The sequence below is a fragment of the Eulemur rufifrons genome, chromosome 20 (assembly GCF_041146395.1).
Source record: "Eulemur rufifrons isolate Redbay chromosome 20, OSU_ERuf_1, whole genome shotgun sequence".
Classification (NCBI taxonomy): domain Eukaryota; kingdom Metazoa; phylum Chordata; class Mammalia; order Primates; family Lemuridae; genus Eulemur; species Eulemur rufifrons.
Window position 1 is genome coordinate 21,667,670 of NC_091002.1, and position 17,139 is coordinate 21,684,808.

Genomic DNA, 17,139 nt, shown 5'->3' on the forward strand with positions numbered 1-17,139 from the left:
CGGGGCCAGGGGCCCTAGATGGTGTGTGTCAGCTCTTGTCCTGATCGTGCATGTGGCGAAACTGTTCCCAGAAAGGGTATGTCTCCAAGTTCAAAGCGCGCCTCCCTGAGAGGGCAGCTCCCGGGATTATTCAAATTCCAGCCCCTGGGTCGGGAGGGGATGGAGAGGGGAGGGTGGGGGGAGTAGCGGGGAGGTAGGGGAGAGCTGGAGAAGGTCGGACGAATCTGCGAATCTGCACTGGGGCCTAGGTAGTTGAGGATTTCTGGGAGGGACTCAAAAAAGTCAGACTCCCAGGAGATGGGGACCGCTGGGGCGGAGCAGGCTGCGGCTGAAGCCCGCCTCCGCGGGCAGGGGGGGAGGGTCCGCGCGCCGGTGGGGGCGGGGAAGTGGCTCTCCCGAGTTTGGGCGGAGGGGAGGGGCCCCTTCTGTTGGGATTTGAACTAGCCAATCAGCATCCTCCTCGCCCCCTTCCCTCCCTCCTCTCCGCACCCCTGCTGCTGGAGCGCTGAGCTCATCCTCAGGCCTGGGGCCCGAGCTGGGTGCCTCTGGTCACCACCCTTCGCCCGTGTGCTGGTGACGTTCTGGGGCATTTTCGGAGGTCCTCAGAACGCTGGCTTCCCTGGCCTCGCCTGGGAGGGCTTGACAGACCCAGGTGGGGAGGGGGTGGGAGCTGCCTGGGAGGTATCTCTGGGGCTCTCAGGACTTGCCCTGCCAGCTGCTTGGCCCACGCGCCCACTGGCCCCACCACTTGGTGCCTCAGTTTCCCCTTCTGTTAAATGTGGGCTTAGACCAGCCGAATCTTCAGGGCTTTCGAGCTCCAGCGGTTTTATTGGACAGGTGGGTTGTTGGTGAGGGGGTCAGGAATGAAACCTCAGGCCTTTCCCCCCTCCCCCCCCAGACTCTCCCACTTTCTGCTGGTCTTCACAGTTGACAGGACCTGCAGAACCTCAGCAGGGACTTTGCCCAGCATGGGGAGGGCAGAGGCAGGGGCAGAGGTGTGAGGGTTAAGCTCCTTCACATCTCTCAGCCCAGTTTCCCCAGTGTGGAAAACGGAGATAAAACTAATCCTTCCCTCTAGAGATTTGTTGATAAAATGAAATAATTCAAGCGGAGAGAGTATTGCACGCTAGGTCTGGCAGCGGGTGCTCACACACCAAAAAAGCACGTTTTGGTTGTGGTTTCATTATTGCTCAGGAGAACTTACAAGGTGCAGGACAGGTGGCTGGAGGCAAGGGTAGGGCAGGGTAGGCCGGAATCTCAGCCTCCCAGGGTGGATGAGAATCATCTGGAAGACTTGTTCACAATGCAGATTCTCAGGCCCCTTCAGGGACTGGGGCTTGACAGGAGGGTGTCAGGTCCAGGGAGTCTGGGATCTAAATTTTTGTCCGAAGTGACTCTCGTAGGAGGCTGAGGACACACCAGTGACACGTTCCCTTCCTTAGATACAGATGTTGCTGGAGTAAACATTCTGGCTTTGGGTTTAATTCCTAGATGACCTGTGCTGGTTGCCTCCCTTCTTTGAGCCTCAGTTTCCTCATCTGTAAAATGGAGGTGATGTTCCCACCCTCATGGGTTCTTGGGAGGATTCAGCCACACAGAGCCCAGAATGCTGCCTGGCCAGTGGGTACACTTTAGTGAGAGCTCCCATCCCCTGCCCTGAGGATCAGAGTGACAGGGACACCCTGCAGCCAGAAGCCCAGGAGCTGAGGGGCCCAATGAACAGGGAGCAGAAGCCAGAGGCTGCTGGTTGCGCTGGGCAGGAGCCAGGCCCCAGCGCTGTAAACAGTGACCTCATGGCTGAGTGCATTTGTTTGTGCTTTGGGGATTTGCCCTGGTTTCCGGAAGCCGCAGCTGCCTCGCCTCCCTCAGTATCTCAGTCCCTCTACCTTGGGAGTAGCTGAGAGTATCAGATGAGACAGGCACAGTGAGCCCGGTGTTGGGGCTTATTATTAATCCCTTCATTGTTGATGTTCGTGTAATGTGTCTTCAGGCTTCGAGCCTGTATAGCAGGGTCAGGTCGAGAGCAAGACTTCAGAGTTGGCCCACCTGATTTCAGCTTGGTTCTGCAGCTTCCTAGCTGTGTGACCTTGAGAAGTGACCTTTCCTTTCTGAGCCTCAGAATGGGGATAATAATCAAAGTGCTTTTCCGCACCTGGGTGAGCACTTAGGGAAGTGCTAACTGCTTCTGTTAAGTCACCTGTGAGGGCCGAGGGGGACCCAGGCCCACCGAGGCTTGGGGAAGGAAAGGGACAAGCCCCAGGCCACAAGGCTCCTGCCTCCCAGTCTGGTGTGTTGCTCCTGTTGGCCTCCATCAGGGTGCAGGGTGCCGTGTGCATCTGAGATTAAGGGCTCTTTTGTGCATATTGGAATTCTGCAAGCTGCCTGGGGTTGGGCTTTCTTGACACAGCCATCAGGGGTGGGGAGCAAACAGGGAAGGGATTCCAGGGAGACTGGGGCAGAAGGGACCTGAGGACTCACAGAGGGGATGGGAAGGAATGAAATCCATAAAGTCATTCATGAACCCAAGAGGATCCAGGAACCCACATGGGTCATGACTTTTTGGTGGGGACCAGGCTGCCTCCCCAGGTGGAGGCCGTGGGGCATCTGTCCGGGAGGAAAGGAGCTGGCCCAGCTGGGAGAGGAGCCCTTGCCTCCAGCAGCCTCCTTCCTCACCCCAGCCAGGGACACGGCCCTCCCTGCACAGTGTGTGGGGGGGGGCTGGTATTTGAGGGGAGCGTTCCAGCCCTGCTAGGGCAGGTGCAACTCCCCAAATATATTCAGTCACTCACTCCTTCATCTCCCTCCCTTTTCATTTATTGGACCCTTGGATTTGTTTGTTCATCCACCAAGCACTTATTAGGCACTTAGTGTGTGCCAGACCCTGTGCTGCCACTGGGCCACGTAGATGTCAACGAGCCCAGCTGTGGTCTGCGGCCCTGATCTCTGGACCCCACCTCTCCTGCCCCAGTGCCTCAGCGGGATGAATGCATGAATGAGTATCTTGTTGATCAGGGCAGGGGCTTACTGGGTGACCTAACGGCACCAAACTAGGGACCAGAGCCAAAAGCCAGAGGCTGAACAGATCCAGCAAAAGCCCTGCGATTGGACCAACATGGATAAAATCAGTACACAGAGGCAAAGCAGTTGTCTTGACAATGCAGTAAAAATTATCGAATATTTGAGCACCTACTCTGTTCTAGCCACCTGCCCAAGCATTATATCATTTATTCCTCAGAGCAGCCCTCATGAGTACATTATATGAACCCCCTTTATTGGGGATCACATTGAGATTTCGAAGGGTTAAATAACTCATCCTGGGTCACAGAGCCAGCAAGGGCTGGAACCGGGCTTGGGTCTAGTTTTCTCATCTGCAAAACCCTTGTTCTGATATTGAGGCACTGCTCACCCCACTTTATGGATGAAGGGAGTCTAGTGGCCGAGAGGGGCTGCGGGAGGAGCCTCACGGGCCAGTCTCTGTCTGTCCTTGGAGATCTTCGGACGCTATGGTGAAGGGGGAGGCAGTGCCCAGTTTCCTTCTGGTCGTTGTTTTTCCTGTCCTGCCTTGCACGCTGCCAAGGGGTCTGTGCTGAGCTGGGCTTGAGCCCAGGCGGAGGACAGAGCCAGGGAGGGCCCTCTTCCCTTCCGGCAGGGAGGAGGCGCCATGGTCATTTCCGAGACCAGCAGGCACGGGGACGCTGGGCTATCTGCCCCGCACGGAGTTCCTGCTGGCAAAGTTCTCGCACTCCTGGAGGAGCCTCGGCCCCTCAGCTGAACCCCTGGGGTTCCCAGCCCAGGTTGGCCCACACTGGTTTTGAGTGACCTGAGCAAGTCACTTCTTCTCTGAGCTCCAGTTTCCTTGTCAGGAAGATGGGCACAGGATTAGGGTGAAGATGAATGAGCCTGGCACACAGTAGGTATTCACCAAACGGCAGTGCCCAGCCCACGTGGGGACGGAGTCTGGTTGCAATTTCACAGCTCAGAAGGGCCATCCTTCCTCGGTCCCCCCCTCTCCTGGTCCCCCACACCCAGCCAGCAGGGGACAGGACAGAGCATGCCTTCCAGGAAATGCGGTGCTGTTGCTGTAGAGTCCCGGAACCAGGATGGGAGATTGCAGCTCTGTTAGCTTCTTTCTGTAGGGATGCCTTGGATCCCTGCCCAGCCTTTGTCATTTCGGGCATGTTCTACATCCCAGACAATTGGAAAGAGGATCTCAGGGTAACATGGTGACCTCCAGCCACTCATGTGCAGGCCCTGGGCCAAGACTTTTTGTGCATCAGCTGGTTCAATCCTCCTGTTGGGCCTGTGAGGTTGGCCCTATCATTATTATTATTATTGTACCCATTATTATTATTATTGTATTAAGGAGACTGAGACAGAGCGGGGAAATGACCTGCCCAGTATCACATGCTGGTCTCTGGCAGAGATGGGATTTGGTGGCACCAGGGCCGCCCATCTTACGCTGGGTTTCTACTCCGGCTCACTCCACTCTCTTTAAGATGAGTTTCTGTCCCTGCCACAGGCTCTTTTGAGGACTGGGCAAGAGGGTGGCTGGGAAAGAGGCTTTTGGAAGCATTAAAAGCTCCAGGTGAATGAAAGGCTTTCCTGAGAGCAGGTAGGGCCTTCACCACTTGCTGGGCTGTGCTGTGATATAGACATGGGGAGCATGCGGTCCCTGGGTTTGGGTTTTGGTTCTGCTACTTCCTGGCTGCATGACTCTTGGTGAGTTTCTTGGCCTCTTGGTGCCTTGGTTTGCACATCTGTGAAGTGGGGGTGATAAGCTAAGACCCTGCCTGCCTCTGGGGTGCTCTGTGGCTGGGCAGTGGGCCTCGCAGTGGGGGCTGCCGTCCTCGGCCTGCTCACATCGTCACCCCACCCCGCCCAGGTCTCCAAGGACATCTCCATGCGCCTGCACAAGGAGCTCGAGGTGGTGGAGAAGAAACGAGCACGGCTGGAGGAGGAGAATGAGGAGCTGCGGCAGCGGCTCATCGAGACCGAGCTGGCGAAGCAGGTGCTGCAGACGGAGCTGGAGCGGCCGAGAGAGGTGAGGGCTTTGTCCACCCCGGCAGGGCCGGCCTGGGGCAGGCGGGCGGGCATGCACAAGCCCCACCTGGGCAGTGTCTCTCTGAACCGCTGCCTGCTTGTGGGAAATGGGCAGGTTATGCCTCCCTGGCAGGGTTGTTTATTGATTCCTCCGGCACACATTTCCTGGGCACCCAGTGTGTACGTTCTGTGTTGGACACCAAGGATACGGTGGTGAATGAAGTACACCCAGTTCCTGTCCCCAGGAGCTCACAGGCCATCAGAGAACCACAGCTGCTGGGAGGTTAACTGAGAAAACATGCAGCAGTGTCCAGCATGGGACCCGGCCCTCTGCACCTCAGTTTCCTTATCTATAAAGTGGGGCAATAGTGCCCTGAGTCATTGTGAGCACTGACTGGGAAAACTCGTGTGGAGACGGTGTATGCCAAGTGCTGCCATTTGGTATGAAGCCGGTACTGTACCGAACTGGGTCTTGGGCCAGCGTCCCTGGGGTACTAGATGCTTCTTGAATGTGACCAGGCACCATCCTCTCCTTTGCTCATGTCAGTTCCTCTTCCTGGCATACCTTCTCCTCCCCCTGCTGTGTGTTAGGTGTGCAGCGTGTTAGGCACCATACTCGATAGCAATCATAACCCATTTTATGGATGAGCAAACAGCCCCTGAAGGAAGCAGGGAGGGATGTCCTCAGGGTCGTGCAGGGTCCAGTGGACTCTGCAGAATGCTGATTGGAAACCATCAGTCTAGGTGACCCTTAAAGGCTAGAATCCTCCTAATTCCAGAGGTCTGTGTTCCAGACGGCCTAGGGTGGCTTCTGGCTGCTTATAAGGTGTCCTAGGATCGTGCATTCTTTAGGGCACACGCCTTGCTGGAGGCTCTGCCTGTCACTTCCCCAGAGGGCAGGCGTGCCAGTGTTCCAGGACTGAGATGCCACAGCCCAAAGCCAGAGCCGTCCTTCAGCTGTCCTTCCCGCTGGGCATGTTGGTGTGTTGTGCCAACACCTCCTCGGCGTGGAGAGGAGGCATTTGCTGCTAAGGGCTGCTGCGGAGCCTCGCCCTGCTTCAGGGCTGGTGGCAGGTCCCTCTCTGAATGCGGCCTCCTGGCCACCAAGGGCTGGCCTGTAACACAGGGCACCACCTTCACACCGGCTTGTTGCTGCCACCCTTGGTGGTGAAAAGGGGAGAGAATTTCAGAAAGCACCTTAGCAGTCAGACTGTTCCTATTGCACAAATGAGGAAACCGAGGCCCAGAGCGGAAGGACTTGCCTGAGTTCACCCAGCCTTTCTTTAGCAGAGGGGCGGCTAAACCCCTGAAGCCACTTCCCACCTCTAAATCTCAGTTTCTCCATCTGTGACATCAGGATAATAATCGTACCCAGCCTAAGGGGTTGCCTATAAGGTTGTTTAGGATCATTAATAAGATTGTGTAACCCTAGGAGACTATGAAGAAGTTAAAAAGAATAAGGTAGTATGGCAATTCCTCAAAAAAATCAAACAGAATTACATACAGTGTGATCCAGCATTTCCACTTCTGGTCATACACCCAGCAGAACTAAAAGCAAGGACTGGAAGAGATATTTGTACCATGTTCACAGCAGCATTATCTATAACAGCCAAAAGGTAGAAGCAACCCAAATGTTCATTGATGGATGAATGGATAAACAAAGTGTGGTGTGTACGTACAATGGAGTATCGTTCGGCCTTAGGAAGCAATGGAGCACTGACACATGCTGCCACATAGATGAGCCTTGTAAACATGCTAAGGGAGAGAAGCCGGGCACAAAAAGACGAATATTGTATAACTCCACATAAATGAGATCCCCAGAATAGTCAGATTCATAGAGACAGACGGTAGAATAAAGGTTGCCAGGGACTGGAGGAGAATGAGGAATTATTGTTTCATGGGGACAGTTTCAATTTGGGGTGATGAAAAATTTCTGGAGATGGATGGTGGTGATGGTTGTGTAACAGTGTCAGTGTACGTAACGCCACTGAACTGTACGCTTAAAGATGGTTCAAATGGTAAATTTTATGTTGTGTATACTTTCCCACATTGAAAAAAAAAGAAGGTAGGTATGTATGTACTGATATGGAAAGATCTCCAAGGTACGTTATTAAGTGGGAAAAGAAAGTTATGGAACTATACATACTGTGTGATCGCACTAATTATTGTGAAAAGCCATACAAATCAGACTGGCTCTGAAGCACGTGTGTATGTGTGTCACTGCATAGCAGAAGTCCGAGGAAGACCTGCTGGTCTGAGGAGCTAGAAATGGTGGGAGTAGGGTAGGGCATGACTTTCACTTTTCATTCTATTAACGCTGTGGTTAGGGTTTTTGTTTTTTTAACAATAAGAATATATTTGGGGGCCGGGCGCGGTGGCTCACGCCTGTAATCCTAGCACTCTGGGAGGCCGAGGTGGGCGGATCGTTTGAGCTCAGGAGTTCGAGACCAGCCTGAGCAAGAGCGAGACCCCATCTCTACTAAAAATAGAAAGAAATTATCTGGCCAACTAAAAATATATATAGAAAAAATTAGCCGGGCATGGTGGCGCATGCCTGTAGTCCCAGCTACTCGGGAGGCTGAGGCAGGAGGATCCCTTGAGCCCAGGAGTTTGAGGTTGCTGTGAGCTAGGCTGACGCCACGGCACTCACTCTAGCCTGGGCAACAGAGTGAGACTCTGTCTCAAAAAAAAAAAAAAAAAAAGAATGTATTTGGGCATTATTTGTGAAATTTTAAATGCAGCCATGCTTGTGAAGAGCACTTTGTGGTGCCTGGCACAGAGTAGGTGCTCAGGAAACGCTGGTTCACTTCCCCTCTGAGGCTGGTCCAGCCCCCTGTGTGCCCTGTGGTGTCTCGACAGGATCGGACACAGGAGGCGGGAAGGAGTCTGTGTTTATTTGCTGTTTGTTGTCTCCCTCCGCCTTCTCCTTCCTGACATGGTTTCTATGGAGACAAGGGTCCCTTAGTAATTCTTCTGCCAGAGCTGCAGTCCTGTCATCAAGATCTGCCTTTGCCATCCTGACAAGTTGCTGAGGCGATGCTGTCACCCGGCTGGGAACAGGAGCCCCTGGCCTGGGCTGATGTGGTTGCCATGGAGACAGCTCTCTGCTAGAGAGAAGGGAGGTGGCAGGCCCCAGCCGAGAGCGCTGCGGTGGCACTGTTGCCCAGCTGGGCTGCAGCTCAAGAATCGTAACACCAGCCACCCTCTCGTCTGCTACCGTTCCCCCTCCTTGTAATTTAGGCAGAAAGCCAACATCAGTGTTGACGTGATTTATTATAATCTAGCTGCTGTGTCTGAGCACTTACTCTGTACCAGGCACCACACCAGCATTGTACACACGTTGTCATGCTGTTTAACCCTCCCCACAGCCTCCCCACATACATAGGGTCCTTGTCCCCATTTTAGAGGTGCCACTCTTTCCTTGGCCATTTTTTAATTGCAATTTAATTCACATACCATACAGCTCACTGTTTTAAAGTGTATAATTCCGTGATTTTTAGTATACTTATGATGTTGTGCAAACCATCACCATTATTTGATTCCAGAACATTTCTGTTGCCTCAGAAAGTAACCCCATACCTGTTAGCAGTCACTGCCCCTTCCCTCCAGTCCCTGGCAACCACTAATCCACTTTCTGTCTCTATGGATTCGCCTGTTCTGGACTTTTCATGCAAGTGGAATCATGTAATATGTGATCTTGGATGACTGGCTTGTTTTACTTAGCAAAAGGTTTTCAAGGTTTATCCATCCATGTTGAAGAATGTATCAGGACTTCATTCCTCTTTATGGCTGGATAATAATCCATTGGGCAGATATACCAGGTTATATTTGTCCCTTCATCAGTTGATGGACATTTGGGTTGTTTCCACCTTTTGGCTATTACGACTAATGCCGCTGTGAACATTCACGTACAAGTTTCTGCGATTGCGTGTTCTCCGTTCTCTTGGGTATGTACCAGGAGTGGGATGGCTGTATGTAGATGGGACTGGAGAACGACAAAGATGGGATCCAAACCCAGGACTCTGTGTCTCCCAAACCCACGCTGACTCTTGTGATGGTGCCCCTGCCCTCCCTGCCCCACCCAGGGGCTTTCCTGGGATGCAGCCTCGGCGAGGCTGCCCACTGCACGAATACTTCCCTTTCTGCACAGCCTTCTCTTACAGAGTTTCCATCGGGAAAGGGCACCGACCCTGGTGTCAGGCCGCTGTGTTCAAATCCCGGTTCTGCTGTTGCCACTTATTTGCAAATGACTGTAACCTTGGGCAAATCGTGTAACTGTTCCAGTCCTCGGTTTATTTATAAAAGGGGATTATTAAGCCCTGCTTCTCAGAGGTGTTTGTGAGAATTAAAGAAGACAAGGTAAAGTGCTTAGCATAGAATCAGGGCTTGTTCAATACTTACTGTTATCCGTACCTCGCAACCACAACGATAGCTGCGAGGCTGCAGAAGCGTCGACCTTAGTAAAATACATACGTTGCTGCTGCCTCTCCATGTAGAGCTGCCAGTTGCCGTGGAAGGAGCAGCTATGTTGACATCATTGCCTGCAGTTGGCACCGTCTGTCCCTGTGACATTTGATTTGGGGCTAATGTCTAAACCACTCTTTGTTTCCTCCCCCAAATGGTCTCCCCCTAACTGGGAGCCACATGGCCTCTCTGACTGGCTGTTTCGGCTACTGTGGGGGAAGAATGCCTCGGTCTTTGAGGTGCACCCTCACCGCAGGTTCCTTCTGGAGTAAATTTTGTATACGGAACATCGTCTGTGCTTTCAGTGAGACCTTTCTGAACATCCCCTCCACATTTGGTGAAAATCTGCCCAGCTATTTTGGCAGAAGGTTCGTTCGTGCCTGGGAAGGTCAGCCTTTGTTTCTTGGCTGCGTGGACAGGTGGAAGGTGTCAGGGAGCAGAGGGCCCTCAGAGCTGTGCTCAGACACCTCTCTGCTGGGCTGCACGGGGCTCATGGGGAGGAAGCATGGGGGAGGACACAGTTCAGGCCTCTACTAGGAGCCCTTAGACCAGGGATGCTTGGAGGCACCACCCTGGCTGCTCAAAGGCGGCCTTGTGGGCCTTGTGAGTGGCGGGTGGGTGGGGAAGGCGCGCGCTGCATGGCTGCATGCCAGGCCACAGCGTGTGCCCTCAGGGCCAGGCACTTCCCTGGGCCTTGCCTTTCGGCTGCATTCCTGCTGGTACCTGGGGCTGCCCTGCCTGTTCCACCCTCCTGGGGCCCAGCGCCAGAACATCTGCCTCTTGGGCAGGGCCTGGCTCCACCCCCAGGGGCTCCACAAAGGGGCTCTGACAGGCCCTGGCTCCATTGAAGGGCAGCCGCCCCCCAGCCGCCTGGCCAGCTGCTGCCCTGCAGAGGGGAGGAAGGTCTTTGTGCGCTCTGAGCCTGCCTTGTTTTCCCTCCAGAGCCGCAGGGCAGTGTGGGAGCCCCTGTGGCTTAGACGAGGTGGGGGAAGGGGCAAGTCCAGCCAGAAAAGGCTGGAACCCCTCTACTCTGCCCCCCACCCTCATTTCTGGGGAGGTTCAAGCCACCCAGCTCACTCTCACCTTTTCTCTGTTGTTGGAAAGGTGTTCAGTGAAAGTACATTTAAAAAATGTTTACTGTGACTTTCCCCTTCCCCGCCAGCAGGTAGCACACACTTGGCAGAGGAAGATTAGAAAGTACAAATAAGCGATAAAGAAAAACACCTCACCTGTAATCCAGTATTCAGAAGGAATCTCTATTTAGATTGGGGGAGGGTCGCACATACTTCCAATAAGTTTTTCTATGTGTACATATACACGTATTTAAATGTATATGTGAATATGTATCTTTCATCTAAAAAAATATAAACTCAGTGAAGCAAAAAATCATTACAAAAGCATACAAATGCACGCCTAGCATATCTCTGGGGAAAGCTACAGCAGACCCTGGTTATGTTGGTTGCCTTGGGCAGGAGAAGAGGGTAACTGGGTCCGCTGTATTCCTTTTTGTACTTTCAGGATTTTGAATCATGTGAATGTGTCATCTATTCAAAAATAATGGAGATGATGATAAACCGTACATAAAGTAAAAGCAGAAAGCCTTCGCTAACTACCTCCCTTGATTCTACTGCTCAGCCTAAGCCATGATCAGCAATTTGCCTTGTATCTTTCTAGACCTTTCTACATGCTCATATAATATATGTTTCTATATATTCTTTATTTTTTAAAATAAAGATAGAATTATATTGTATACGCTGTTTCCATAATGTGCAGAATAATATAGTATGAACATGGACTCTTTTTTTAAAAATGCTCGATGTTTTTGGTTTTCTTCTGCCCAAAGTGCTTATTATAAAAATCAAAGATCACAGAATCAAATAAACATGGGAAGGGAAGAAAATCTAAAATAGTACCATCTATTTCAGTATTTTAAACACAGAGCCAAAGGTCCAGAAGGAGCCCCTGCAGACCAGTCAGCAGTGGGCACCCTGGGTGGCTGTAGAAAGAGGGACATTGGCTTTATCTGCTTTGTGTACATTTTGTACAGTGAGAATATATTTTGTGTGTTGGTTTTTTTTGAACAAATATTGTATAATTAAAAAAAAAATTTTAAGGAAAAAGTCTGGAAGACTATATTCTCCTTCCCCACCTCCAGTAAAAGTTGAGGGGAAAACATACAAGGTGTGAATCCCTTGTGTTCTTACCATTATCAGCCTGCTGTATATTCTTCTGACCTTCCCCCTACTCATGTACTAACACATATATATACAAATACACACATCATATTTTTGTACAATGGAAAAAAACATGCTGGAGGGTTGTTTTTTTTTTAGTAACAGTTTTATTTTATTTGTTTGTTTATTTATTTTTGAACAGGGTCTTACTCTGTTGCCCAGGCTAGAGTATAGCAGCATCATCATAGCTCACTGCAACCTCAAACTCCCAGGCCCAAGAGATCCTCCTGCTTCAGCCTCCCACGTAGCTGGGACTATAGGTGTGCATCACGATACCTGGCTAATTTTTCTATTTTTTGATACAGCTGGGTTCTTGCTCTTTCTCAGGCTGGTCTTGAACTCTGGCCTCAAGCAATCCTCCTTGCCTCGGCCTCCCAGCATGCTACGATTACAGGCGTGAGCTACTGTGTCTGACCATAGTAACAGTTTTATTGAGATATAACTCACATACCATGAAGTTTGCCTTTTTAAATTGTACAGCTCAGTAGTCTTTGATATATTTGCGGAGTTGTGTGACCTTCACCACTCTCTAATTTTAGAACATTTCTATCACCCTCTTCCCCCAAAGAGACTGGTACCTATTAACAGTCACTCCCCATTCTGCCCTCCCCCAGCTCTTGGGAACCATTAATCTACTTTCTGTCTTTGTGGATTTGCTTATTCTGGACATTTCATGCAAGTGGAATCATAGGATATGTGGCCTTTAGCGACTGGCTTCTTTAACTTAGCATGATGTCCTCAAGGGCCATCCATGTTGCAGCACGTGTTAGGACTTCATTCCTCTCTATGGCTGAGTAATATTGCGATGTGTGGATTATCCATCCATCCGTTGGTGGATGTAGTTGGGTTGTAGGTTTTGTTTTGCAGGTTACTTCTTTGCCTTAACAGGGTGTCTGAGGGACTTTACCACGTCCTCGAATCTCATCATCTGTCAGTCCGTCTGTGATGCCTGGGGCCCCTCGGTGCCTCTGGAGACCCCTGACGTGCCTCTCTGCCACTGCTCTTCCTTCCTCTGGGGAGTCTGCAGTGCGGTGGTCACCTAGTCCATGGCCCAGTTTTATAGATGAGAAAGTGGAATTTCAGGGAGAGGAAGGGGTTTACGCAGGATCATAAACTCAGTGTTGTGGGGGTCCCCAGAGTTCAACTCCTAGCAGAGGCCACAGACCCTCCCACTCAGCTTGTGGTAGGTGGGCCCAGATCTGGAAGCCTGAGCATCTGACCCCGGAGCCCCCACCTCAGCACTCCACTCGGGCTCTCCTTCTGATGCTGGGACTTGTCTGCTGTCTCCTGGCTCTTGAGGAAGGGCTTGTTTTGTGACCCTCCCCGCCATTCCTCCCCTTCCCTTCTAGCTTTTGAATGTTCTCAGGTCAGCTTGCTCAAATACTGGCTCCCTTGGCACCCTCATCTGAAATATCAGCCTCTGCCTTCCTGCCTCGTTTGCATTTCAAAAAGTCTCTTTAGGATTTGATTGGCCCTTAAGATATTCTGTACTTAAGAGCCCATCTGGAGTTCCTTTCCCTGGCACAGTGGAGCCAACCTGCACTTTTGAATCACTTGGGAAGCTATTTAGAAATACTGATGCCTGAGACCTACCCCAGACCATCAGTATTTTTTTTTTTTTAAGTTCCCCCAGGTAATTCCAATGTGCACCCAGTAGCCCTCATCAAAGAAGGCAGATTTTCTCCTACCACGTCTTTGCAATTTGATCAAGAGCCATGTCAAGAACTGGTCCCAGGTCAGCTATGGATTTGCTGTGGGACCTTGAGCAAGTCTCTGCCCCCTCTCTCTGTTTCAGTAAAATGGGGCTTGGATTAGATCAGTGGCTCTCACCTTCAGGGATGGGGTGTGAGAGGTGGGAGTTGGGAGTAGGCATGTATCCAAATCACTTGGGGCCATTTTAAAAAATATACCAGCCCAACTTAAAGTCAAAAACAACCTAAGCTTGGTTTTGTACACCACCACCATGAATCACCCTTCTCTTGGGAGGAAGTGTTCAAATGGAATCACGCATCTAATTGAAGGACTTTTTTAGACAGTGGGAAACTTCAGTAATGATTATTTTACCATTTCCCCAAATTCCCCAACATAGAGATTGTGCCATTTTGCATTCTTGCCAGCAATTTATGAACATTCTTGTTTCTCCGTAACTTCACGAGTAGAATACGTTGTCATATAATTTGGGTTTTTGCCAATCTGATAGGTAGGAAATGGTATCTCAGCATAGTTATAATTTGCATTTCTCTATCATGAGTGGGGTGATATGATTAAGATCCGTTTGTCTTTCCTGTGAATCATTTTTCATATCTCTGACCTATTTTCTTATAGGTTTCTTGGCCTTTTTATTCTATTTGTGAAGCTCTTTACATATTTAGGGTATCAACCCTTTATTGGTGTTATAAAATGCAAACATTTTTTCCTAGTTTTTCATTTCTATTTTTGCTTGTCTTAGGGTGTTTTTTTGTACATGTAGAATTTGCTGTAGTAATCAGATGGATCAATTTTTTACCCCTATTGCTTCTGGATTTTTGAATCATGATTTGCCATCAGTCTCTCATGATAATTTCTAAGTCTCCTGTATAATTATGATTTGTTGTACTTGTATGCATTTTCTTTATTAGTGTTCATTCTGAATTAAAGTTCCCAGTAGGTTGCAGGAGGCCAGGATTCCCTCTGAGATGGAGATTTGCATGCAGAGGTTTATGGAAGAGTCCCCTTGAGAATGACACCATCCATCCAGGGAGGGCACCTGACCTTGGACCCTCAGCCAGTGGCCGTTGCTGCGAGGGGCACTCAGCTTTGAGGTCTTAGCTGGGGAATGAGTGCCTCGGTTCTGATGAGGGGATCTGGGCTAAGCACCCCAGCCTGGGTACCTGGGCTTGTTCACTGCCACGTTCTCTGCAGCTAACTGCCTGGCACAGGGTAGGTGCTCAGGAAATCTTTGATGAATGAATGAAAGACAAACAAGGACAGAAACCCAGATTTCCAGGTCTTGGCGCAGACCAGCAGGATCACAGTGTGGGGGTGAGAGAGAGGGGAGGAACCTGCACACTCCAGTGCTGTTGCGTGTCCCCCATTTGCAGCCCACTGGGTGGTCTCAAGGGCCCCTCCAGCTCCCTGTTGGTGCTGGTCAAGGCCTGGACTGGGGCGGGGGTGGAGCCCTCCGTGTGACCATAGGCACCATGACTGCTCTTTGGATATGCATCACCCTTGTGAGCTTTCAGTTCTGACTTTCTTTTTTTTTTTTTTTTTATCTCCCTTTAGCATTCCTTGAAGAAAAGAGGAACCCGCTCCCTGGGGAAGACAGATAAGAAGCCTTCGGTGCAGGTACTTCCCGGCAGCCCCCACGGGCAGGTTTTAGTCTGAAGGCTCAAGCCTGACTCCAGATGGCCTGAGGAGTCCCCAGGGTGCCCACCCCTGCCCAGCTTCCATTTTCTTGTTCATTTTCTTAGCTTTGCTGCCCACTTCACTTCCCCAAAGCACACCTTGAGCCCATGGTTCTTAGACGCTCAGACTCCCCCGGGAGCAGCAAGCTGACTTACAAACAGTACAACAGTCAAATCCAAAGGCCTAGTAGAGTCAGAGACTCGGATTTGAGTCTTGACTCTTCCGCTTGACTGCCATGTGATTGGGGCAAGTCACTTCACTTTCTGGCCTCCGTTTCCTCATCTGTCCCTATCTTTTGTGTTCCTTGTTAGAATTAGATAAAGTACTATATATAGCACAGGCCAGGCATAGAATACTGTCAGCTCCTAGAGGTGCTGGGCTGTCAGGGTGCCAGGCCCTTTTCATTAAATTATCTCAGTTAATCCTCTCCATGGTTCTGGGAGGGAGGGACTGTTACTGTCCCATTCTGCAGATGAGGAAACTGTAATATAATGGTAGTAGTAGCTGCAGTCACCCATCAGAATGTCACCTGCTCCCAGACTCCCAGGCTGTGTGTGGCACTCCATCCTTGCCACATTATCAAGGTTATTGCAATCTCTGCTTCCCGTCTGGACCCCCAGCTCCTTGAGGGTCGGGCTGTGGCTGATTTATTTCTGTGATCCCAGCGCATAGTGTCCGGTCCTAGGCCTCCCAGCACTAACCTTCCCGGGTTGTCTGTCTGTCTGTCTCTGTGCGGTCGGGCCCCAGGAGGACAGTGCAGATCTGAAGTGCCAGCTGCACTTTGCCAAGGAGGAGTCGGCCCTCATGTGCAAGAAGCTCACCAAGCTCGCCAAGGAGAACGACAGCATGAAGGAGGAGCTGCTCAAGTACCGCTCGCTCTACGGGGACCTGGACAGCGCCCTCTCGGCGGAGGAGCTGGCGGATGCCCCGCACTCGCGGGAGGCCGAGCTGAAGGTGCACTTGAAGCTGGTGGAGGAGGAAGCCAACCTGCTGAGCCGCCGCATCGTGGAGCTGGAGGTGGAGAACCGAGGCCTGCGGGCCGAGATGGACGACATGAAAGACCACGGTGGCGGCTGCGGGGGCCCCGAGGCCCGCCTGGCCTTCTCCGCGCTGGGGGGCGGCGAGTGCGGGGAGAGCTTGGCGGAGCTGCGGCGACACCTGCAGTTCGTGGAGGAGGAGGCGGAGCTGCTGCGGCGCTCCTCCGCCGAGCTGGAGGACCAGAACAAGCTGCTCCTGAACGAGCTGGCCAAGTTCCGCTCCGAGCACGAGCTGGACGTGGCGCTGTCGGAGGACAGCTGCTCCGTGCTCAGCGAGCCCTCGCAGGAGGAGCTGGCTGCCGCCAAACTGCAGATCGGCGAGCTCAGCGGCAAGGTCAAGAAGCTGCAGTACGAGAACCGCGTGCTGCTCTCCAACCTCCAGCGCTGCGACCTCGCCTCCTGCCAGAGCACGCGGCCGATGCTCGAGACGGACGCGGAGGCCGGGGACTCCGCCCAGTGTGTGCCCGCTCCGCTTGGCGAGGCCCACGAGCCCCATGTGGCCCGGCTCTGCAGAGCCAGGGAGGCCGAGGCGCTGCCTGGACTGAGGGAGCAGGCCGCGCTGGTCAGTAAGGCCATCGACGTCCTGGTGGCGGATGCCAACGGCTTCTCGGCTGGCCTCCGGCTATGTCTGGACAATGAGTGTGCCGACAACAGCGAGGGCCCCAGGGACACCAAGCTCATCCATGCCATCCTGGTGCGGCTGAGCGTGCTGCAGCAGGAGCTCAACGCCTTCGTGCGGAAGGCGGACGCTGCCCTCGGGAGCTCTGCCAAGGAGCAGCCGGAGCCCTTCTCGTCCCTGCCTGCCCTGGGCTCCCAGGGGCCCTCCAAGGAGATTCTTCTGGCCAAAGACCTGGGCTCAGACTTCCAGGTACGATGTCCCGGTCACAGGCCCTATTCCTTTTTTTTTTTTTTTTTTAAATGTTATGCACATAAACATTTTACTGAACCACAACACACAGACTGGCAAGGACACAAGCGCA

The 17,139-nt window shown here is 51.9% G+C and overlaps 1 protein-coding gene across 1 annotated transcript in view; it reads left to right on the forward strand.

Annotated features, from left to right (window-relative positions):
* The window catches only part of MTCL2 (microtubule crosslinking factor 2), a 57,248-nt gene that overhangs the window by 19,452 nt on the left and 20,657 nt on the right, over nucleotides 1-17,139 (forward strand). The window contains exons 3-5 of the mRNA XM_069495494.1: nucleotides 4,883-5,041; nucleotides 15,000-15,062; nucleotides 15,870-17,027. Coding sequence (XP_069351595.1) covers nucleotides 4,883-5,041; nucleotides 15,000-15,062; nucleotides 15,870-17,027 — 1,380 coding nt within the window. The remainder of the gene's footprint in view (nucleotides 1-4,882; nucleotides 5,042-14,999; nucleotides 15,063-15,869; nucleotides 17,028-17,139) is intronic.